This window comes from Anarrhichthys ocellatus, unplaced genomic scaffold (assembly GCF_004355925.1).
Source record: "Anarrhichthys ocellatus isolate YVR2014 unplaced genomic scaffold, GSC_Weel_1.0 scaffold13, whole genome shotgun sequence".
In the NCBI taxonomy this organism is placed as follows: domain Eukaryota; kingdom Metazoa; phylum Chordata; class Actinopteri; order Perciformes; family Anarhichadidae; genus Anarrhichthys; species Anarrhichthys ocellatus.
This window is the reverse complement of record NW_022280043.1, coordinates 2,193,378-2,217,676: the sequence shown is the minus strand read 5'-3', so window position 1 is coordinate 2,217,676 and position 24,299 is coordinate 2,193,378. Positions and strand designations below refer to the sequence as shown.

Sequence of the window (24,299 nt, the reverse complement as noted above, 5' to 3'; positions counted from 1 at the left end):
CGCACGTCAACGGCGTTTCCTGCGTCCAAACAAAGAGCAGACATGCGCAGAACGGCCTCCCAAATCGTCGCAGATCCAGCCACTGAGCTGCAGGGGCGGGCCTGTTTCCCCATCGACAGATTCATTTGTTACATTCATTTTGTGCATATTTATGACTTTACAATGTTCAACTATGTATGACTGCTGCAAATATCGGTACTAATATTATTCAGGTTATCTTCCATCTTATGTTATGCATTAATAGACTGTATATAAGATGTATTCTTTTTTAAATTTCCCATTTTTCCCATTATTACTGAGTGTGCTTTACTTGTCATCTTATTTTACATGAATTAGGATATTCTATTCCAGTTTTTGTGTTCATTCTATGTCCATTTTCCCTTGTTGTAGAGCACGTTGTGCTGCATTGCTTGTATGAGGCGCGATACAAATAAAGTGTATTATTACTGTTTGATGTGAATCTCTAAAGCTTACTGAAAGAGGTTCTACGTATTTCTGCCAGGCCTCGCTAAAGCTCGGATTGGGACTTTCTTATTCACAGTGGTGGGATAACTAGTAATACCACAGTGAATTAATACTCCTCATACTTTCTATGTTATTATTTAGTCATTATTTCTGACTCTTTAATGTGTAAGCATTACGTGTCATAGTTGACCAGGGTGAAGCTTAACTTAGCATGTAAAACATTTAAATACAAAGTAACCAGTAACTAAAACTAACTTTTGAAATAAATGCATGAAGTAAAAAGCAGAATATAGTAAAGTAGAGGGGGTGGAGGGTTTACGATACTTTATAATAGGGTAGTTTGGAGTTTCAAAAAGAAAACGATTTCCGTCCACATGGCGTTTCAGCATCATTCCAGATGATCTCCGTCCAGAATAACACGCCTGAAAACAAATATCACGTGACTATTCACGTACACTTGGCATGAAGGTGCAGGTGTAAAGAGAAAGTAGATTGGTTGCTTCGTTCAAAAAATATGATGGAGTAATAAAGTAGTCTTTAATAATGAAAGGTCAAGCTTGATACTTTGCTCTGCTGTCGTTCTGGAGAGCAATCAATGTTTAGTTCCTTCATAGTTTGTGTGTGGACTTCACAATAGAAACAATAATAAGAAAAGGAAAGTCCTCCGTTTTGTGTCCGTCCTCCTCAAAGCCGCTAACCTTGACTTCAAACGGCAGCTGGACGAGCCACCAAAATAAAAAATGTTTTCATATTTTGTCATCTAAAATGTGCATCACATCCTATTACGTCGCTGTCAAGCGCCTTTCCCTGCAGGTGGTTACCCAGATAGCAGTCGACTCCGGGGCGGGGACTGCTATCTGGGTAATTATGATTTGCAGACCCCCGCCCTCGGTAAATTATTGTAAGCTATTATGTTGAGCATGTTAAGAGCTCTCTCGGAAGCAGTGTTCCTGTATGTGTTTGGTGCTTTTATTGTGGAGGATGAGACGGAAAGAGAAAAATAGGTTCTGATGAAGTGTGGGAGAAGTGAATAAAGTTGCTGACGTCTTGGCGCAGATTACGGAGCCCCGTGTTTATTATTTATTTATTATCATAAAGTATAGGCGCAACATTGAACCCTCGGTAAACTATCAATGGATAAATCCAAAAAAAGAAAAGTCACGGAGGAAAATAGAGAGTTTGATTCTGCGTGGACGTATTCATTTGCTTTCATTGCCAACGATGCTGGCTTACCTGTATGATTGAAATGTGGCGAGAAATTTGCAAACAACAAAAAATGTAATGCAACACTTACAAAACAAACACACAGTATGCTGAAAAGTATCACGCTGGAGATGAGCGAAAAAGAGCGATTTCTCAACTGCTGCAGCAAACTCTCCTCTTCATAAGAGTTTGATATTGTTATAACAGGTAAAATAGCAATAACATGTCAATAATTGTCTTTATTCTTGTTCTATAATTTCATAAATACAACAAACTATAGTTTTTGTATATATACTATAACTATATACAAAACTTTATAAGCTGTGATATCAAATAGCTTTTGCGGCTCCAGACGAATTTTATTTGGGGAAAATAGGGCAAAATGGCTCTTTGGATAGTAAAGGTTGCCGACCCCTGGTCTAAGGTTATGACATTGTTAAAAAATTTCAGACGGGTGGGATTCCCAAATAGGTCCCCTTTCCGGAAATGACGTAATGTTGTTATTATTCCAGGAAGAGGGCACGGGGAAGCACTGAACTGCGTCAACAATTGTTTTTATGATACATTCGGATTTCAGCTGCTTTTCAACATGGCAACTCGGTATGTCTCATGATTATTTTATACATACGACTAATCGCACAGTTGTTGCTGGTATTCTGTCCGCTCGACGTGTGTTTTTGCTAACTGTTTACGTTGGCTAACCTTGTCCTTCCTGATAGCCGTGCTCTCTAAGTTAGCTGCTCTTTTCGCTGAGGGCGTTGTAATGTTTCTAACCCAATGCTGATGAAGTTTTTAAGTTAATATGTTGCCGTGGAGTCTTAGGAACACATATAACGTGATATTTCCCGAGCCTTTAACGTGTGGTCTCGTCTAGTAAAGTAACGTTAGCTAGCTAGCTAGCTTGTTAGCTTAGCCAGACGTTGATCACTGTTTCCACATCAGGCCTCGCTTCGTAGCTTGTATTTAGCTGTTAATATCGGACATTACCGTTGACTTTTGACAACTTCGTGTCTAGTGTTACACATCAGAGGCTCGCCGATCGCTGTAACGTTAGATGACAATGTTCAGTGTTTCCGATTATCATCCGAGCAGCTGTTTTTTTTACTGTCACAGGCCCAATTACGTAGGCAGAAATGATCTGAGCTGAGGCCGCTCATCATGCGGTGTCTTAGTGTCACCTTCGTTAGAATAAAGTTCACTTGTGTCTAGAACAGTTTCTTCCTCTGCTGACATCTAACTGTGAATGTGGTGTCTCTATCTGAGTATTTAACATTATTATACCTGAAAATAAAGTGGTCTAAAATGCATAGTATGTTAATACTACTTTTTTGTAACAAAAGTAAAGTTATCTTGCCAAATAATGACTTAAATATCAATGAATGTCACCCATTATAATAAATAGAAGTCTAAATGTATTGGGTGTAAAGTGTACCTGAGTTGTGCTTCATCAGCAAAGTGTGTTTCTTTTTACCTTAAAAGATAACAATCAAACATGAGCCACCTCTAGGGACAATTATTTTATTAAAAAAAAGAAAAATAATTGTTTCTTTTACGTTTTTGTTGTTTGCTAAATTAATTATGTATTGCAGGACAAATGTAGGCTAATCTGGGAAATTAAAACAGCATACTCATCAGTTTGATTTTTAATAGCTAAATAAAGATCATTATTTCAGTTTTAGAAAAAAAGAGGTCCAGTACAGTTTTTCCACTTCATTAGTAGGAATTAGGTTTTCTTACACACACAGAGGACGGGTCTATTTTCTCATTTCGTACAACTATTTCACTTTTGCATTTGAGGGAAAAAGCCATCAAGTACATCTTGAGGACACCGTATCATATTATCCTTTGCTTCCCTTTTAGCGTTACCAATATACCATGAGCTGAATTGGACCAATTAAAAGGCCACTGAAAAGTGACTTTTTTGCTGGTCGTATGAGAGCAGCTTCCTGGTGGCAAGAATGGAATTTTATTGACTTTACATCTTGAGAAGGAATTCCCAAACTGTCTCAGTGAGACTGATCTGTCTCACACAATGAGAAGGCACAAGTCCATGAGCTCAGTAGGCTACAGTCCTACACCTAAGCCAAATTGATACATTTGTTGAAGATGTAGATCTGCAATTAGCATCTTTGTCGACAAGTTTCTCCAAATCAGACATTCCATCGATTGTAACAGAGGTTGCGTGCACTTCAAACATGTCATCTGTTTTTGCTGATTGAGCAAGGTCCCTTGATGTTGATTTGTAACTTTCTAATTATATTTATTTCCCAAACAAACCTATTTAAAGCTTAAACGGATGATATTCAATGGTAAGCCAAACCAAGCCAACTCTTGTCTTCTAGTGACAATGCACAATGATGGCTGATACCACAATCCATCTGTTTAATGGAAATACTTTAAAATGATCCCATACACTAATGAAATGACTCTTTAAGATAAATGTCCATGCACTGGTTGACAGTCCTTTACGGCTTCAATGATTCCCTGTGTTTGAGTCTAATGAGAAACTACAGCAGATTGGGATGGCACCAACATTTAGTTTGGGTCTGGATTGAAAAGCAAATCCATATCCTTGAATAATGTTTATATTTATCATCTGGAAATTGGCAATGGCTCTGTTTGAATATCAAAAATAGAATAAAATCAGTTTTGTTGTATAGAAATGGTTTGCATCTTCTTATTTATTGTAAAGAGTTATATTTTGGTTGTTTCTGTGGTTATTCTTGTTCCTCATCATATATTCTATGGCTTGTGTCTTCCTGTGTAGCCACTGCTGAGTGATTTATGGCACTGTTCCTGGACGGGACTTTATTAAGCACCAACATGGACACTTCAAACTTTGCCCATGTCATCTTCCAGAATGTGGGGAAGAGTTACATGCCCCACGCTGCTCTGGAGTGTCACTATACACTGACGCAGTTCATCAAACCAAATCCAAAGGACTGGGTTGGCATATTCAAGGTGAATAACCCTCTTCAGTGTATTAAAAAAGATAGCAATATATGCACAATGATTATTAGCAAATGGAGTAGCAGAAGTATTACAGTATTTGTTCTCATGGTTAAAGCATATTGCATATGATAGGTAAATCTCTTAACTACTGTATGATGTAGAGGCTATCGAAGAATGACTTAAAAGCTATGAATCTGTGCCAGTGAACACCTTGCAGGTTTGTTTTAATTACCAGTACTTTTACTGAAAAAGTGGAAACATGATAATTCAGTGGTGAGGGAGATTGCAAGTGCAGCTATTGTCGAGTTTATTTGGAAAAGTGAACTTTGAAGAGGGAATTTAGCATTTTGATCCCCACCACACACTTCAGTGTCCCACATGGGTCTTGTTATAGGAGCAGTCATTTGTTTTAGTCGTGTGTAGTGAATCGTGGATGTACACAGAAGCATGTGGCTCCAGGCACTTCTGGACCGGCATGCCTTTTATCTTCCGGAGATGAGGTGGAAGCTGGAATTAAATCACACCAACTAAAAAAACAACTAAATAACTACTCTCTCTGTTTGTGTTGCATTCTGCCTGAATGCGCTGCTAGTATTAAGAGTCAGAAATATACTCGTATCACGCACTTATTCTTGCAGCAAGCTTTAATGCCATTAAGCCAGCCAAGACAAAATGTTGCAGTTTTGTTCAGCATGAGAGATTGAAATGGTTCATATCTTTGTAACATTGACAAAAGCCATTTATTCATTCTTTATCAGAAAAAAACACACATCCATGGTAAATATACTTGTGTGCTATTCATGATGTGTTTTATGGATGCGTGCACACAGAGGGTTTCGTCAAGCCTCTCCGAGGAATGAGGTCATGTTAGGCTACTGATGGTAGATCAGGTAATGTCTGGCTGTTAAGATACTGGATTCAGCACTCTGTTGTAGCTGGATGCCTCATCACACTGTGCTTAGCCTCAAGCTAGACACCAAACTAGATCTTAAAATCACTAATTTCTTGAGTCTCTAAAACACAGAGCTGAGCTGGAAAAGGCTGAGGGCAGGATCGTAAATTGTGTAAATGTTCCTGGCAGCGCTGACGGATGAGACGTTTGGTGCCAAGTTCTTCGGTCTGTATGCATAGAGATAACCTGGATACATTGTGCATCAGTGTTCGCTCCTTAACACTTATTTAAATTGAAAATAAATTATTTTCACATTTCTAATTTAGGCTTTCACATGCCAACCGAAAATAATTTACAGATGTTGAAATGATACACTTTAAGTCAAACAAACTCAATGGGCTGTTGATGGTAGACGGCTTCTTGTTTGCACATGGACAGAAGCAGCCTTTGGCCCGTTTGATGTCGGAACATTTCTCAAACGGTGTGATGCAAGCTGCTCTCAGGTTCATGGAGGAATGCTGTTGGGACAGGTTGTCACAGTAGCCTAGGAGAACGCAAGCAATGCTTTATAATTAACCTGTCTTCAAGCACAACCTCTCAGTGTGATTCATGAACAACTTGCTCTTAAACGTATCCAGTCTGACTGTTACACACACAGTACATTACCACCGGCTGCATCTTTACCACCGGCTTCTGTCAGCTTTCTTGCAGAAGTATGACTTTGGTGGTGGTGAAATGCCATGATTAACAGAAAATACAGTGGGAGGCTCTCTGATCACATTTCGTAACTGCTTGTATGTTTGGAGATTTTACTCTTGCTGTGTTATCTGTATTTGTTTTATCGTGGCTCTACACCGTCTCGACCTCCTCTCCTATTTATACACATTGCAGACCGGTCTGTTGTAAGTGAAAGAGTTCCTCTCAGAGTTTTCACCCACCACCACCACCTCTGCTGCTCTAATGAGTGGACTGGTGAGGGCTAGCCTTCAGTAATGGCGCTCTCTAACTAGGTGCATGTTTTAATTGCTTCCTGTTCTTTACTGCTGGAGGCTGGAACTGCACCGGTAACAATTGGGGGTTTTGGAGCACCAGAGCTTTCTATCTCTGGCTCTGATGAACACTTTGCAGTATTGTAGCTGTAGGCTGTTTGTACACAGGTGAGAAAATAAATTCCCCAGATAGTGGGGGGGAAAAAAAGCCTGTACACATCAAAGCAACATCTGTTGCAGACATTTAAGTGAGGTTTGTCTGCATGAATATTTAAAATATAATTTTGGCTCAACTTTAAAAGTCAAATCACACGAATCCCTGTTCTGTGGTAGAGACGGGTGTAATGGTCCGGTTTGACTGGGCTTGTTGTGGATGCACGTGTGTGTGCCTGAGTGCGCACTGAAAGCCAGCCAGCTCGATGTGACTCTGATTTAGTTTGACAGTTTTACGGCACCAGGCTGAAGTTATGGATGTATTTTCTGTACTCCCTCCTCATCAGCTGTCGGTTAACGACACATAAAATACGTATTATTACATTTTGGTTTTCATTTTCAGGTCACTTATGTATAAAATTTTCACCTATTTTCCTCTTCCTGTTAGAAGTGAGTTGTAGTTACATTTCCACAGTCAGGCTTGTTTGGGAAAAGAGCTGGTGCCACATGCACGTGTTGACCAGCACTTTCAGTGGTTTACAGAAATGATCATTTTTTCCCTTTTAGGCATGGTCTTGCACTATCGCTCCAACATGATTACCATAATAAACCAGTTTGAGATATTTTGGAAGTGGTACTGTGTGGATTCTAGGAAGTCTCCTTGTTAATCCTCCATTGTTATTATCTTACACACTGATGTGGTGAGAGCGTCTGGTTGAATGGATTCCCCACAATGTCTCACAGGTTGGTTGGAGCACAGCCAGGGACTATTACACATTCTTGTGGTCGCCTCTCCCAGAGAACCATGTGGAAGGCACCGCGGTCAACCGAACGGTGGTCTTTCAGGGTAAGATCATACCATAGTTTTATGTATATTTGACACCTTTTAATAACTGCATATCTGAGTGCTGTTCGGAGGATTGTTAAAACTTTAATACTGAATCAGTGGGTAGAAATAAATGTGAAGCTCTCCCTGTAGATCTCTATTCTGGTGTTAGAGAAATTTTAGTTTGTGTTTAAAAAAATACATATAATCTTTTATACTTCTTTTTATAAAGTCATGGAGAGTGACATGGAGGGAAGAAAGATTCTTATTTGCTTTTTAGATTCAAACGCTGCACTTTTTCAGTTATACACCCACTTCATCCAAGTTATAGCTGCACTTTGTATTAACTTTGGAATAAGTGTCCAGTTTAAGAGAAGCTAAGAGGAATATATTTTGCTTTGCTTCTATGTAATGCTGTGAGTTCGCTGACTGGATGTCCTTCTTCCCCAGGATACTATGTGCCCAATGATGATGCCGAGTTCTACCAGTTCTGTTATGTGACCCACAAAGGGGAGATCAGGGGAGCCAGCACGCCATTCCTGTTTCGTGCCAACAGCCCTTCAGAGGACGAGCTGCTGACTGTGGAGGATGAATGCAACTCCGACATCTTGGTGGTCACCACCAAGGCTGGCTACTTTGAGGTATAGTTACGCCGTAGCAGTGCTAATGCATCAATGTTCTCAGATCACATCCAGAACGGCTACCTAAATCATAGTAGGTTGTTTTGGACATAATGCACAATGGTGAATAACATGATATGCTATTTGAGCAATGGTGGGTTTTTTCTTTGTCAGTGAAGTTAACTATTGTGTGAGTGGCCCGGACATGTTGACCAACTCATCTCTCTCTGTGCAGCAAAAGATGGAGGAAGCCCAGAGAGAGAAAGAGGAGCTGGTTAAAAGCATGGCCCTCCTGCAGCACGAGAAGGAGCAGCTGGAAGCTGAGAAGGAGAGCCTGCAGAAGGAGTGTGAGCAGGAGAAAGAAACCTGTGCCCAGCTGAGAAGAGAGAGCCAAGTAAGCTGACAACGGACTGAGTCCATTTTTAACGGCAGTTGGGAGTGCCAGCAGTAAGGAGGGAGGAAAATGTTTGTTGCTGTTCTAACAGTTTTGTTAGTGAAGCAAGAAGTCTCGCTCCTTTTCTGTTGTATATTACAGTCGTTCTTGGTTGTTGATTGATTGCAACACATACTGATGAATGTGCTAAATTATAAGACTGATGCTCTTTTCTAGTTCTTGTAGTTATACCAAACAGTCTCTTAGCACCCTCTAGCGAAAGACTGCAAATATGCAGAGCTATTCAAACATGCACTAGAAGTATAAATCACACTCTGACAGATATGAATGTCTAAATGATCAAAGTTGTAATGCTGTTTTTTATAGCACAACATTAAGTTTTAAAGGCGGTGTCGGTATTAATTCATATTGCTGTCCTCTGCCGCTTTTAAAACGTTTTTCAGATGAAAACATGATTACAGATTTTGTGGCTGCTCATTTTATGACTCAACTTTTATATGATTTTTTTAATGTGGTGTGAATATAAAGATTTGAAAATTCTTCCTATGAACAAATTTCCTTTTGCTTTTTTGATGTCTTCTTTTTAGTTTGAGAACTCGGCATCGTGACATAACGGTCATTTTGATCTCGACTTTTTATGCTTTGCGCACGTTTTCCACGAACATAGAGTCAAAGAGGGAGATGGAAAGTGATATAGCAAGAAGTTAGCATTATTTTGTCATGTCAGTTTTGAACCCATCGACATTTACGTAGGTCTTGGCACAAATTAGAGTAAAGTATTTATTTTAAGAATGAGAATAATTAATTATTTCAAGCATTATTTTTTCATACTTTATATTGTCTTTGGTCTTTTTTTTGTTTGTTTTATTCCAACTGTTATAAACAACATTATATTTGATTGTCTCGCAGGATGTGCAGAATTCGTCCCAGGCCCTGCAAGAAGAGAAAGCAGAAGTAAAGAGGAGGCTGGAGGAGGCCACAGCCAGAGTTCTACAGTTGGAGGAGGATCTGATTGGAGTCACTCAGAAGGGTCTACAAAAGGAAACTGAGCTGGACAGGTGAGGTCAGGATGGAGGGGTCGTTGCAGTCACATGCGCGCTTCTTCATGTGATCATCACACGTCTCATTCCTCACATGTTTCACATAATCTATAATCTATGTCACTAATCAATTATTCCAAACACTGAATGTGAACATAGACAGTGGGACAGTGATATACTTTGTGACTAACAATGTTTATGACCTTTTTTTTTTTTTAGTCTCAAGGATAGAGTGAAGAAACTCACAGCAGAGAAGGAGGCCCTCGAATCTCATCTCAAGAATGAGAAAGATGAGAAGGAACTCTACAAGGTAATGTGCTGGAAGTATTAATACGTTTCAATGTTCAGGTAGGTAGCAGCTATGTTCTTTCCCGTCACATGATCATAATTGTATTCGGTTGGCTTAGCAGGGGTTCGGTTGACTGCCATGTTGGTAACAGTTTTACAATCTCTACAGTTGACAATCATTTCTGTTATATTACATTGCCCAAATTGGAGGTCCAGTTCATTGACTTCTCCTGTTTTTCACTTTTTACTACTGTGATTATTCTGTATACTCTCGCTCAAGCATGTAGTCTAAAGAGGGCATGCCTTATTCTGTCTTCTTCTGCTGCGTCTGGTGTTTCTGTGCCTTTGTTGTGGTCGGCACTGCACAGGAACTGGGAATGCCACATACTTTAGTGTCGCCACGGAAATGAAGCAAAAAAATCCTCTACCTAATTTAACTTGCACCCTCACACTGGAGCCGTTGCACAAGGACAACTTTATGGGCCTATCTCAATCTCTGTGTTGTAATTTAGTTCATGCAACATTTATTTTAATAGTCATATGCTCTTCGGTACATGATCGTGATTGGTGTTGTATAGATGAGGCAAACGCCAAGGACTTTATGTTTTATAACTTCTCTTGTGTTTTATGACTTATTCTGTGTGTGTGTGTGTGTGTGTGTTTGTGCACCAGATTCACCTGAAAAACCGTGAGCTGGAGAACACTAAGCTGAGTGCAGAGCTGCAGATGCTGAAGTCTGTGGATGTGAACAAGGAAAACACAATTGCCCAGTTCAAAGAGGAGGTGGGACGCCTGCAGGTGTGCCTCACTGAGAAGGAGAAACAGTACAGAGAGATCGTGGCCAAGGTTCCCGCCATGGTACAAATGATTTAGTTTGAAAGCTTTAAGAAAGTCACAACACCGAGATAGATTTATATGTCATAATAACGATGACATAATAATTAATATAAAATATTGATAGTAAAAATAAGAATAATGACAAACAATTACAAACCTTCACTTGAAATGTCTTTGTTTCCGGCAGGGAGATTTGAAGGCCCTGAAGGAGAAGCTGCGGCAGAAGGAAGAGCAGCTCCAGGCCAACCATCAGCAGTCCTCCTTGTTGGCCGCGGAGTTGAGGGACGCCTCGAGCACCCGCGACCGTATCATGTCTGAACTCTACCACATGAAGCTGGAGGCTGATGCCCTTCGCCAGGCTACGGCTGAAGCTCAGGCCCAGTGCGTGCGCCTGGAGCGCCTGGTAGAGCAGATGAAGGCAGAGGCCAAAAGGGAAGCGGTAAGGATGATAATCAGTCTGCTAACAGGCTTTATTGATGAGACATCGCATTTATTTGATATAATCATAGGCAGGGGGTAGGCGACGTGTGAGCATAGAAAACCTGTTAATAATCTGTGTGCCAATGAGTAGCAATGAGGTAAACAAATAAAAGTATGGTTTGTTTTACTGAAACCAAGCATAGCATACTTAAGAAAGTTACTGGTAGGAAGAAGAGCAAAATAATACAAACGGAAACACCGGAGGTTTTATTGGTTCTGCTTTTAAAGGCGGCTGTAGTTGCTTCCAAAAGTCAGGCCTAGCCAGGTGTAAACTAAAAAAATTTAAAAAAGATAACATCCTCACCCTGATCAACACAGTTTCCTGTGCTGCCTGAGACCGACACATAACGACAGCTTTTTATTGATCACCCTGGTTTTATCCTTTAATAGCATCCCTTTACTGTAAAGCCCCTAATGGTACCTCAAGGATTACGCTCGATCATCTACAATGTCTGTTAAGGGTTTCTTTCTATCACTACAACTTCCCAGGGGTCCTTGCAGTTGGCCCATTACTGTGATGTGATTACTGTAGTGTTTCTCTTTATCAGGCCAAAACAGAAGAAGAAGCTGCTGGAGACCCAGCTGTTTTAGCAGAGCTGCAAAGAGAGGTGGAGGATCTGAAGCTACGGCTGCACATGGCTGCAGAACACTACAAGGAGAAATACAAGGAATGTCAGCGACTGCAAAAACATGTGCTTAGACTCTCTGATCAGCAAGGGGTAGGTCCCAGCAGACACCCGCCGACATACTTTATACTTATAATAGATAAGAACAGAACTTGCATGTAACACGTTGACTGACTATCACATCCCACTAAATGCCCTCAGGGGTAAAAGGTTCTTGAGATGAATCACTGTCAGCATTCAATGTGCTTGTTTAAGACACTAACACATTCTAATGTCTGACATTATTCAATACACAAAAATATAATCTGCTGTGTCATTGTTTTCAGTGGTATACTTTTGTTTGTGTTCTTAAAAGTCATGTTACATTTTTGTTGTTTACTAACTGTGTGTATCCACCTCAGGCCTGTGCCAGTTTACTTTCGGTTGTTTCTTGTCTCCCAGTTGCATTGGGAGCTCATTTTTAACACTTCCCTTGTTCTGTCTGTAGGATCTGAAGAGAAGCTCAGCACAAGAGGCCTCAACAATCCCCGTATCAGTGAGTCCAGACACATCGGTGCCAGGTACGTTTTGTCTAACTCTGCCAAAGTGTAAGTCGTGGAATGAACAATTGCAGTTCAAACTGTAATCCTGCTTTGCCAAACGGTCTGACTTTCCTTCATTGTCCTCACAGGGAGTCCAGGTTCTGCTGATCCCATGCTGGAAGCCATCATCCAGGACAAGCTCAAAGGATTCAGCAGAGAGGCTACCGACAGGAACGACAAGTACAGGAAATGCAAGCAGATGCTGGTGGTAAGAAACGTATATTATTTACGTTTTTGTACTGGTCACGTGTCCCCAAATTAGATGTTCAAACCCTGTTGTCAAAGACTGTTCATGTAAGTATGGGCCTCCTGCATGGTAGGATAAAGAAATATGATTTTTTTTAAAAGAGCACTGGTTAATATCTGACTGCTCTTCAGGAGGAGAAGGAGCGTAGCTGCATGTTTGCTGATGAGCTGGCCAAGATGGAGGTGAAATTTAAGGAACAACTGAAGATGAATGAGAACATGAAACTGCAGTTGGCATCAGAGGAAGATCGCTGCAAGGTCAGTCGAGACACTAAGCACTGCGGTCAGGCCATTTGCTGCAAGTGATGCTCTGCTGCTGCTTTCAAATCAGGTCTGTCTTTGGACACTTACTGCGCTTTTACTGCTGGGTATGGCTGGTTTAGCTCTGGGATGGAGCCTTTGATGCTATCTCTCCCCTTGAACAGAGCCTCTCTGACAGTGTTGTTTATGAGCAGGCCTATCTGTGAGAGGACATTTTACTGCTGTTTATTTCAAACTCTGGAGACAAGCGAAGTTTGGCTCTGAGGAGCCATCTCCAGTTGCCTGGCTAATGCTGTGCTTGGCACAGGTCAGGCGGATATTTGCTTAGTGTCTCGGAGGAATTCAAACAGGTTGTTTTGCTTTGACCGGTATTGTGCATAAATCAGTCCTCAGCAAAGGGAAGCTTTTTATGGCTGTGATCAATTAAATGTCACGCACTGGGGTCTGGGCTTATTTTGATCGTGCGGTTTTCAATCAAAAATGCCTCTTGTGTTTTTGTGTCTTTTTGTTTACTTCAGAGCCAGGTAGCTGAGAAGGGACGGGAGCTGAAGGAGCTGAAGGACACACTAGCACTTGTTGTGAAGGAGAAGGAAAAAGTGGAGGGGGTTAGTGACAGCTTTCATTTTCTCTTTTATAGACTTCTTCCACTCTAAAAATTCCTTGAAAACTGCCGTTCCCCTGCCATTTTCCCTCTCCCAATCTGGTTTGTGTTTAATACGCCTCTAATTGTAGTAGCAAAGTAAATGAGTTCTTATTTTCCATTCCATTACTTTGGACCACAGCAAGGTCCTCACTGACCTACAATATTGCTTCGAGGTAATGCTGTTACAGCTAAGAGGAGCAGGATGACCCAATTTGAGGTTTAGACTGTAAACTAAATTGGTGTCTGCAACTAACATCAATAAAACACAGCCTTCCAATCCCTTTGAAAATGAGAAGAGTTTCTTTTTTAATGAAGGCACAAAGTTAACTGTTTGTGTGAGTAAGAACTCATAGCTCAGGAGCTGACGTGTGATTTTATGCAGTGATGTGTTGCTTGCCTTGAAAGACAGGCAGGCATAGAGATGTGTAACTCCACAGAAAACATTATTAAACTAAAATAATAATACTTCTGCTGCTTCCTGCCTAGGAGCTCCAGAAGGGCGGCGGCGGCAGCAGCAGCAGCAGCAGCAGGAAGGGAGATCAGGGCAGCAGTGAGAAAACCAGTTTGGAGAGTGTCCAGTCCAGTGTGCCTTTATTCCTGCAGTACCCTGTCCCTTACACCCAGGATGCCCCCACCCCCCTGCTGGTCTCTCAGAGCCCCAGCAAGCTGCATTTTGGGAACCCTTACTCCATCTCAGACTCAAAAGGTTGGTTTCCTTTTCAGAAAGATTCACAAACCTTTGTTTAAAATTCTCCAGTAATAACGAACTTGTATTTACAGAAGCTGCGTCTCTGTATTCTCTCCCTGCAGATGAGGGAGATGAGGAGTTTTCAGATGGCCACCTGCTTAGGCTGCCCCCTGTGGGCCCACCCTCCTGGGACAGTAATGTGGTGTGTATCCAACCCACCCGCAACCACAGCCGGCCAGAAGGCCACGAGGAGTCAGAGGAAAAGCAAACCAACAACAACAATGTAAGCTCAGACTGTGGCGTCAGTATTCTCTCCCATGTGCAGAATGCAGTTAAATACTGATGATTGATTTCTTTTTTTTTTTTCCCTCAGTGTTAAGTATTCACAAATGATCATAATTCACAATTTTCTCTTTCTCAGGGAAATACCAACAAACAGCCCACAGCAACGGAAACTCACAGCCCATTTGTGAGTGATGGACAAACTGCCTTCTGCTTTGATCCCAGGTAACACACCCTCACATGCTGCACCCTACATTTTCTAAACCTGTGCATTGTAACATGTGTAAAGTGTTTGTTCTGCTGCACAACCCCCTTTTGTTGGTATTAGTCATGCAGCAGGCCACCCACGTCGCATCAGACAGATGCTCTTTATTAGCCAGCGCTCCTGGTTTGCCCACATCATCACTCGACTGCTTATTAACGTGAGCTTTCTCTCCCTGTCTTTCTCTTCTCCTGTGTGCAGCATGGACATGAAGCGATGTCCGCTGTGTGAGGTCATCTTCCCCCCCAACTATGACCAGAGCAAGTTTGAGGAGCATGTGGAGAGCCACTGGAAAATCTGCCCCATGTGCAGCGAGCAGTTCCCGCTGGACTGCGACCAGAAGGTGTTTGAGAATCACGTGCTCACCCACTTCGACGGCCACCCGCTCAACTTCGACTAGAAAAACAGAAAATCAGCACATCCGGTCTGCCTACTTCCTGTGGCCACTGAAATAAATCACTCTGCACTCTTCTCTGCATGTAATGGTGTGAAGATCCACTCTTTAGGACTGTACTGACTTTCGCTTTGTTACTTCAACTTAGATAAACACTTTGAAGTGATGTGACATTTTGAAATGACATTGTAATTCAGTGTATATGGCAGTGCTACTGAATTAACATTTTCTTTTATAGGTAAAAGGTTTCCCTTCATTTGGATTTGAAGAATAATTTAGGGGGATATGACTGTTGTTCGTATATATGCTGACTTTAAATTGACTCGCACAGATCTGTCAGACTACAGGATGTAACGAATCAGGGAAAGAGATAAGTGTTTACCAAACCTACATTTAAAACATCCAACCAACTGATTCCCCCTTAAACATCACTGTACAAGTCATTTACTCATTCTTTATAGAAAGCAGCCTTGGTGCACAATATGCAGTCAGGGAGAACTCTTCAGTGATTACATTTAGACATAATACAGTATATCCTCAGATCATCTATTTTAGAATAATTAAAGCCAATGGTATCGTGAAGGCATTGATACTTTGTGTGTGATATATATGATGTATTGATTTGTTTTATGTTAGGTTTCCTTCGTTTTGATTCTGAATGTTATGGGTGTTTGTGTCGGATCCTTCATATCATCAGCTAATCAGTGCATGCTGAGCTTATGTTAAACTTCCTTCTTTTGTTCGCCTCTTTTACAGTAATAACTTATTTTGTTCATAAACATATTTCATTTGTTAAGTGAGTCTCATGTATCTAATAAGAACTAATAAAGTCTGTTTGAATCTGAATCGTGTCCACACAGTTAATGACACAGAAATCTTTAGGCACACATCAGAGGAATCTTTATTCTAAATGTAACAAAAGTTTACATGAAGCAGCTTTTTGAAGAAATACAGCACATCACCATTATTTCTCCCAACAACCTCTGGTGTTGCCTTTTCATACACAATATGAAAATATAATTTAATGCACTTTAACACGTAACAATACATTCACTGTACACTATATCAAAGACTTTCCTCCATACTGGCAGTACAATACTGTCACCATTCTCAAATGGACCGTAGCTCATTGACACTGACGTCCATGCAGTGAAGATGCTAGCCAATGGCTCAAAGTTGATAAATCCACAATCTTGTTGCAGTTAATGATCTGCGGTTCATTACTTCAAGGATTAAATGGCGCTCTACATACCCTCAACTGACTTTATATTGACTTAATATTTGTATGGCACACAATAGAAACTGCATGTTTTTCCTCTCACAGCCCAACATAAATGTGCTAAATACATGGCTAGCTGCCGCCCAAACTTGACTCTATCCGTGACGAACACAATCGCATCGTTTCATAAGACCGGTAGTCGGTGAACAGCGAACAGTTTGGGCTGAGCTGTCTGTGTAATGTCTGCATTCAGCTGAATTTGTCTGAACGGTCAAAATAAAGCCATACAAAGATCTGTACTGATTGGAATGGTTTACAATTCAAGGCAACTACTGTACATACAGAAATCTCACAATACTGGAAACACTGGAGGTTTGGTATACATCATCCCTTGGAGTAATGTAGAACTTGCAAACTTCTGGTCTGAAGGCCTTTTGCCTCGTTTCGGTAGCTACTGTACATACACCAGAAACGAGATATTGGCAAAAAAAAAAATGCTAATTTGTTGGCAACTTGTTATAAAAAGTGCTTCAATCCTTTACTGTAAAAACAGCAAGGAAAACTGCATAACTGCATGAACGGTAACATCAGGCAACGATGACACACAGTCCGTTCCCATGATCCCACTGGACAGCAGAAATACTATCAGACCACTTGGGCAGGATTGTGGTGCTGAAATGCTTGCAAACGTCACCTGAGATCAGCCTTTGGCGCTCACACACAAGTGTTTGCAGTAGAAACAGAGGTTTGGAACGTGTGATATGAACGGAAAAGTTGAACAACTGATTATTAACACTAAATCTGATAAGAGAATGAAACATGTTACATCACACACATTCTGATTGTTTTCATTTCATTGCCTCTGTCACATCAGGTTCAAATGAGACAGAGGCAATGTAACGGTGCCTGCTTTCTCTAGAAGAGAAAACACCCAAATCTTTCCTGTTTCCTCTGACGTCACACCGCCTTATAAGCAGCTCACTGTACATGCAAGGCTACTCGTGACGTGGTGTGGCCGTTCTTTAGACCACAACAAGCCACATCATCAACGAGTACAATATGTCAAAAAAAAAAAAAAAAAAAAAAAAAAAGAGTCAAATAGATAAATGATAGCTTAAATGTGCAAAAATACAAAACTGTGAACTACATAAAAATTCAACATTCCGAATAAAAGTTAAGGATGAATAATAACACATTTATACCATGCAATCAAACCATAGTGTCAGAGCAAAGTGGGATAGGAGAGAGAGAAGGGGGGGGGGGGGGGTTGTAGGGGGGGGAATGAGAAAAAGCCAATGCTGGTGATGGTGGTGTTCAGATGGTTGGGGATGTGGCCTGAGGGAGAGTGCTGGTCGCTCACTCGGTCTCTACTGCTGCATCTTGCGGATGATGTCAGTAGAGATGGGTGGGTGAAAGTTGATGGTGTGGTGGCGGAGACCCTGAGACGTTTTGTAGCTCTTCCCACACCGGCACTTGAAGGGTTTGCGCACCCTAATCTGGGTTCGGTGGCCGTTCTTGGCATGATACTTGATCCCGTTCACATTCTGTAATGAAGCAAAGAACACAAAACTCAATCATGACTAAACATATAACTACACTGATAACTCATCATGTACAACGGGGCTTCCCACAGTTAGATCGTGCACATTCTGTATAATAACAGTGGCTGCTCGCTGACAGTAGACTACAGAGAGAGGAAATAAAATGTCTTGTTCTGCCCCTAAACAGATGCCTAATGCTGCCTGCTGCCTCAGACTAAGTTATCGCCTATAACCCTGTCATTCACGTCAACGATGCAATTTTCTCAAGCTGCACATAATTTATCCCAACCGCACACACCAGATGTGAATGGAAAACCCCGTAAAACTCCACATCACTGAAGTGGACTAGATGTATGCATCTATTTTGACATGTTGAAGCGCTCATACAAGAACTGATTTTCCATCGTCAACAGCAGGGAATCCATTTTGATTTTACACGAGCAGATAAAATCCTCATATCTCACACAATGCAATGCAAATATCTCTCTCTGGTGACGGTGAAAATATTTCACATCGCTACCTTATGTTTCATCTGTCATGTGAGGAGATGCTGAGTGAAACCTACCTTGTATCTCTTTTTACAGCCTGGCACGGGGCAAGCGAAAGGCTTCTCGTCTCCTCCGTTCATGCACATAGAACTGAGGATGGACTCGGAGCTGATGGCGCTCTCTGTGGTCCACGACTCATCACTGTCAGACTCCTCAAAGTCTACCTCCTCCTCATCACATTCACTACCTGTGGGAGGGTAAAGGACAGAAAGTCTAACAGTAATTGACTCAGGGCATCACGACCCGGGCATGCGATCATACAAACACACAAAGAAATGTTTTCCAAGGAGCTCTGATTTGTACATGTTTCATGACTAATCTGCGACGATGACATCCTGGCCTTTGAGACTTCAGACTGGGCCGTTCTCAACATGTGCTTCGGGGCAGTGTTCCCGTGATCTCTCCGTCATGTGTTACAGAACTACAAAGTTTTCGTGGGAAAGAATGTATGTATTTGATTGAGCTCTTGCGGTCAGAAATAGTTTTATCAATGAATTAAAGATGTTATGCCTAAAAGAAGCTAAATAACCACAAGAGTTAAAAACAAGACAGATCATTAAAGCCTGCATTCTTTACAAAGCAAGTACATGAGTACATGGGAAAACATTAGAAGGGAAAGAACTAAAACATGTTTCTGTTATGTATTGTTTTGTGGATGTGACTAATTAGCTGGACTATGAAAGCTGCCCCTCTGTGTAGCTTGAATGTGAGTGTTATTAAAATTGTATCTCCTAAGCTCTCATGCTAATGCTATTATTTACAGGATAATTAATTTATACAGTACCAAACTTTCAGCCTGCATTGGAGTCATAGCTGCTGAGTTCATCCAATAAATAATGAAAAACACTGAGTTTCAACCAATAATTTCACAGTAAAACATCACACAAGCAACACCTAATCATATCATTTCAGTTGTAGTTAGTCGTCGCAACTGAGAATTTATATTGAAGCATATAATTATAAACGTGGAGCTGAAGAGAACAGTCACTCTTCGCCTCATTGCCCTGCTGCATAATGTGGGTGGGTGGGAGCACTGTCTAAGCTGATTTAGATTTACTTTAGCAGGGTGCATGCTTGCCTTCACGGTGTCTTGAAAACGGACCTCCTGGTTGAATGCCAGTCTCCTTAACTGCTACACCACTCTGCTCTGCTGCTTGCTTAATACACAATGCATAACACGTAGCAGTCACTACATTCTGGACATCTAAGTGGAGAGCCGAGTGTGTTAACGATGGTTATGTACCTGTAGGCGTACTGCTGCGGAAGGAAGAGGAAGGGGTGATGGGTGGGGTGACTGGAGGGGTGAGGTTTCCACTGGTGTGGCGAGGCGGAGTGGAAACACTGCTGCGGGACAGACTGCCTGTCAGAGACAAAGACAACTTGGGCTGCACCTTCTTCTTCAGAGTCTCATTTTCTCGCCGCGCAGCATCTGTCATGAACCTGGGGCATTGTGGGATATAAGACAATCAGGGTTTGCAATCTTTCTCAGGAAAAAGGTCATCTCATCCAATGAGCTGTGACTGTGATGACTGCCTGATGTTTACAAAGTTCAGATATTGAAGGTTTGCTACTATGTTTGGAAAAAAAAACCCCATATAATTGGCTCTATTCCCATCAAAAAAAACCTTACACACGGGTTTATGATGGATAGTAAAGTCTTTGGTAAATGCGTATCATAAAAATGAAATGTTAACATCGACATTGTTAAAGAAAGTGGAATTAACAAATTAAGTGATAACCACATCAAGATGTGTTTGTGAAGGCATGGAGACAGCGGCAGACCTTCTCGTACACTGGATTGTTGCATAAGGCTTTTAAAACTACTAAAGCACCATATCAAAGAAGACTGGGATGAACCTCGAGCAATAAAAAAACAAAAAAAAACAGCTTCCAAATACTGAAGCAATTCATCTAAGCAATCCACCAGATGACATTTGAAAATACTGGTAGGACCTCATAGGACACAGTAGTAATACTGATGTAGATAAACCTTTACAGGGCCAAAGACTAATAGCATCCATGTAAAACGATGTCAGATCCATAAAGTAGATGTACTTATATTTGAGTTACTGCACGAATAAGTGGAAATCTAGCTGTTTTCTTTCTTGTAGTTCATACATTTCTTTACCTGTTGATGTAGCTGAGGGCAACATATGTCGGCTGCTGCTGCTCCTGCTTCTCCAGAAGCCGGGGGTCTGTGTCTGAGTAGGCAAGAGAGAGATAGAGAGAGTGGATACATCTAGTCATATAAGGCGATATTGAGACAAGCAGTGTGCTTGATTTTTGTTTGTTTTTTTATGTTGTAGCTTTCTGTTTTTCTCCGTATATGGCACTGCAGTCTTTGCTTCATTGGGTGTACTACCTTGCCCAGGCACAGATGAAAGGTGCAGGGATGGAGTACATTAAATTGACTCGAATGATTTTTAAAAAGGGTCCAATTACAATCCAGATTTGAGTTTTAATGTTAAAACTGGCCCGGTCAACATGGAAACATATTGACACAGTGGATGTATAATCAGTGGTCAGGTAGATTTACAGAAAATAGACAGAAACAAGACTCCACCATGGATTTGAGTGAAACATTTCCAAACCTCTTACATCGCTATCTGCAAAAATTGAACTTTTCAGTACTACTGAACTTCTGTGCACTTCTGTGAACTTATGTGCGATGCAACTGAGCTTTTGCTCTCTGTGCTACCTTAAACAAAAACCTACATCAGTCAGTGCACTTAGTACCAGCCTTCAGCTGAACTGGGTGAGTCCCAGGTATGAATGTAAGGAGCGAGGTTGTGAAAGAGCATGCATACTCAGCTGACTCGACAAATAAAGGCTAATAAAAAAAACTATTTCTAGAAAATAATGAAAATGCAGGATATAGTGCAATCAATGTGCAGTACAATTAGTTTCAATGTGATGTCATGCACCACTGTCTAGACTGCAGTCACTGGTTAGTTAAGTATTGCTGGAGAAGAGCCACAGTTTCCAAGCTGATGCTGGTTTCCTCTAGATCTACTGTACATACACTTTTTTTCTATTAGTTGAATTAATCGCACTTTCTGATCTTTACTGCATAATTAGGCTCATCTCAAGCGCCTTGTCTTTTGAATTTCCATGGCACTTTTTGAAAGGCTGCTCTGCCGACACCACATTGCTCATACATGACCACACTTGACACATACTGCGTTTTGCCATGCTGTGCTCCAGACATTCATCTTGCTCAGCAGTGCTAAATGTACAACAATAGCCAATCTCCACACCCTGAGGTGAAGCGGGTCTGACTTCAAACGCTCTTCCCACTGCCGTCCATGTGGGAGAAGAGAGATGCCCCATAAAACAACAGTGTCTACCACTTACCAGCTGAGCCTCCCTGTCTGCCTCTGACAGAGCTGTGAAAGACTGCTACCCCATGTGGTTAAATCGAGTGCTTGTTTCCATCCACAAGCTCATTTATACGCAACACTTACACCTAAGGCTATTTGTAACATGAAAATTTCAGATGATGCTTTTGTAAGGCACAATGACTACAGCTTTAAAATAATCTGTATATTCAGCAAGCAGAAAAAAACAAAAAGCCACGCCAGTCCTATAGTTGATATGATTTTAAAATGCCTATGGCAATGACAGAAAACATGAGAAAATAGTGCAATTAAAGTTGTCTTGGTTAAAGGGATAAGCAACACCTTATTAAGCCTGTAATAAAACCCTGAGTCATACTCAATTATTACTTCCTCAGTGTTTTACGCTTTTCCTCCTTTTTGTTTGTTTGTTTGTGAACAAAACACCTAAAACAGATTTCAATGAAATGTCTAGTGGACACACACAAAGACCTTGTGCCGAAGAAGAGCTGATTAGACTTTGGTGGTGCTCTCTGATATGGGATTTCACCAGTAGATGATTATCTATTTCTCTCTGTATCAATTATAAATAACTCAAGTATTGGAAATTTGCATTAAATGCAAGGTCATATTGAGTCTTGTGTACTTGTGATTTAATCACACATTTACATAAATAAAACAGGAAACTTTTAGACTGTATCAAGTCAGCGACTGGCATTAAAATTGGAGAATGTTCATAGATGGACAGACGTGAATTAGAAATGAGATATTTGTTGATGTTTTGTGCATTCTTACTTTTAGTTCTAATATTTTACAAAATAGTCACTGTGATTGTTCATTTCTTGCCTGGTCATCACTCAAACTGAGCTCTCCGAACTGTTTTTATGTGAATTCAACTTCTCTTTGGGTGGAGCTAATCATAAACACTCATTTTGTCATCTAGAAGCTATAATGAGACATCTATGTACGCAGACAAAAGATAAAACGGTTTGTAAGAATGCCAACGTGCTGTATAAATTTAAAGTAGACACACACACATGCACACAATCATCTATAAAAGGAAACACACAGCGCAGACTCCACTCTCTATTGCAACAGTGTAAACTACTGGCTTAATTCTGTCACAAACAAGGTGAAAGTTGACATTGACCAGTGGAACTCAACCCAAACCACATTTAAGTATAAATGAGGAAGCTTACATTTTAGAGGTCTAGCAGGAATCTAAGTCCACAAACCAATGTCCGTCTTACTGAAAAGTAGACATGGGCGATGAAAGACGCATGGCATCATCCACTCAGTGGTTACGACCAAGCCGCTCGGTTGACGATGAAATAGTTTTATGATACTGGCAGGTAGGCTCTAAGAACAGCTTAAACCTCAGCGCCCTACGGCTCAGGAGGGTTCTCTCAAGGCCTCAGTCGTAAGCAAGTGTTTCATTAAGTGGATTTATCCCCAATGAGAAGGACAGCACACCTCTCTCTACTCTGCAGCCAAAGCCATGGAAACACAGAGTAGCAAAGAGACATTCATAACGGCACTATTCCCCTGCCAAAAGCCAGAGGCAGTGCAGAGACTATTCTGAGCGCTGTGTGTTGGTATGCGTGCGCGTGAGTGCACAAGAAATCCCTCCTAAGATCCCTAATGAGACTCAAGGAGTGGAATGGCAGCCTGCTCACGGTCTGCTCAAACAGCAGTGGATCAATCTGTTCCCACACACTGTAAATCACGCACACCTCAGGTGGGGACCGGGGCGAGGGAGGCCTGCAGGGGCCAGTTCCCCCACAGCCTCTGCTGTTCTTTTGGGGGCCCACCAGCAGTCAAGGAGAAGGACGACGGCGCCTCAAGTAGAGATGAGAACCCCTCTAATCAAACTACACAGGTGGTCCACTCTGGTGGGCGACTATTAGAAGCCTTCTGGGAAACAAAATAGGGCATTTATTCACCACCACTAATTCCAAAGGCAAACAATCAGTGCCTCAGTGATCGTTTATGTGTGTGAGAAGAAGTCAGGTGTGGGATAAAGAAGAACAGATCTAAAACATATGTATAATTAATGTCTAATGAGGCTCTTCAATTTTAGATTTTCACTGATATATTCTAAGATTTTTTTAAAGATGTCTACTAGTTTAAACCATTTTTCCACAAGAGTTCATTCTTGGCAATGTGAAGAGAAAAATCTGAAAAGAATTTAAGAAAGTTGCCGATTTGCTGCGGATCAGAAAAAAAACCTTTAAGTAATCAAAAAACATTAAGTGAAACTACTGTGTATGGGAGCGTATACTGACTGAGTGAGTTGTTACAGTGTACGAGTGCAGAAAACATGATGCAATAACATGTTCTCATTAGAGCCCCTGTGACGGCCCGCAACAGGAAACCAGGGGACGATCATACAACAAACCTTCCTAAGGCTTCGGGGGAAGTGACGCCTGCTGCCCTCTCATAACGCCCTCCACGACCCTCTCTCTCTCACCTCTCTCACCTCTCTCGCACACACACACACACACACACACACACACACACACACACACACACAC

General features: G+C 41.3%; 2 protein-coding genes across 3 annotated transcripts in view; one reads left to right on the top strand and one right to left on the bottom strand.

Moving 5' to 3' along the window:
* Positions 1 to 2,165: 2,165 nt before the first annotated feature.
* Positions 2,166 to 15,968, top strand: tax1bp1b (Tax1 (human T-cell leukemia virus type I) binding protein 1b). Of its 2 annotated transcripts, XM_031853118.1 has the most exons (18): positions 2,166 to 2,268; positions 4,436 to 4,629; positions 7,399 to 7,501; positions 7,931 to 8,121; positions 8,336 to 8,494; positions 9,404 to 9,552; positions 9,754 to 9,844; positions 10,495 to 10,680; positions 10,847 to 11,098; positions 11,688 to 11,858; positions 12,253 to 12,325; positions 12,436 to 12,554; positions 12,725 to 12,850; positions 13,372 to 13,458; positions 13,983 to 14,202; positions 14,307 to 14,467; positions 14,606 to 14,691; positions 14,930 to 15,968. In XM_031853118.1, the coding sequence occupies exons 2-18, from the start codon at positions 4,453 to 4,455 to the stop codon at positions 15,126 to 15,128; spliced, it is 2,550 nt and encodes an 849-aa protein (XP_031708978.1). In that variant the 5' UTR covers positions 2,166 to 2,268; positions 4,436 to 4,452; the 3' UTR covers positions 15,129 to 15,968. The 2 variants fall into 2 exon arrangements, with proteins under 2 accessions (XP_031708978.1, XP_031708979.1); XM_031853119.1 differs by lacking the exon at positions 12,725 to 12,850.
* A 1,647-nt stretch (positions 15,969 to 17,615) lies between these two features.
* jazf1b (JAZF zinc finger 1b) overlaps positions 17,616 to 24,299 on the bottom strand; it is an 11,568-nt gene continuing 4,884 nt past the window's right edge. The window contains exons 2-5 of the mRNA XM_031853117.1: positions 20,559 to 20,631; positions 19,674 to 19,870; positions 18,448 to 18,617; positions 17,616 to 17,885 (exon numbers count right to left, since the gene is read on the bottom strand). Of these exons, the coding sequence (XP_031708977.1) occupies positions 17,709 to 17,885; positions 18,448 to 18,617; positions 19,674 to 19,870; positions 20,559 to 20,631 (617 nt within the window). The 3' untranslated portion in view covers positions 17,616 to 17,708. The remainder of the gene's footprint in view (positions 17,886 to 18,447; positions 18,618 to 19,673; positions 19,871 to 20,558; positions 20,632 to 24,299) is intronic.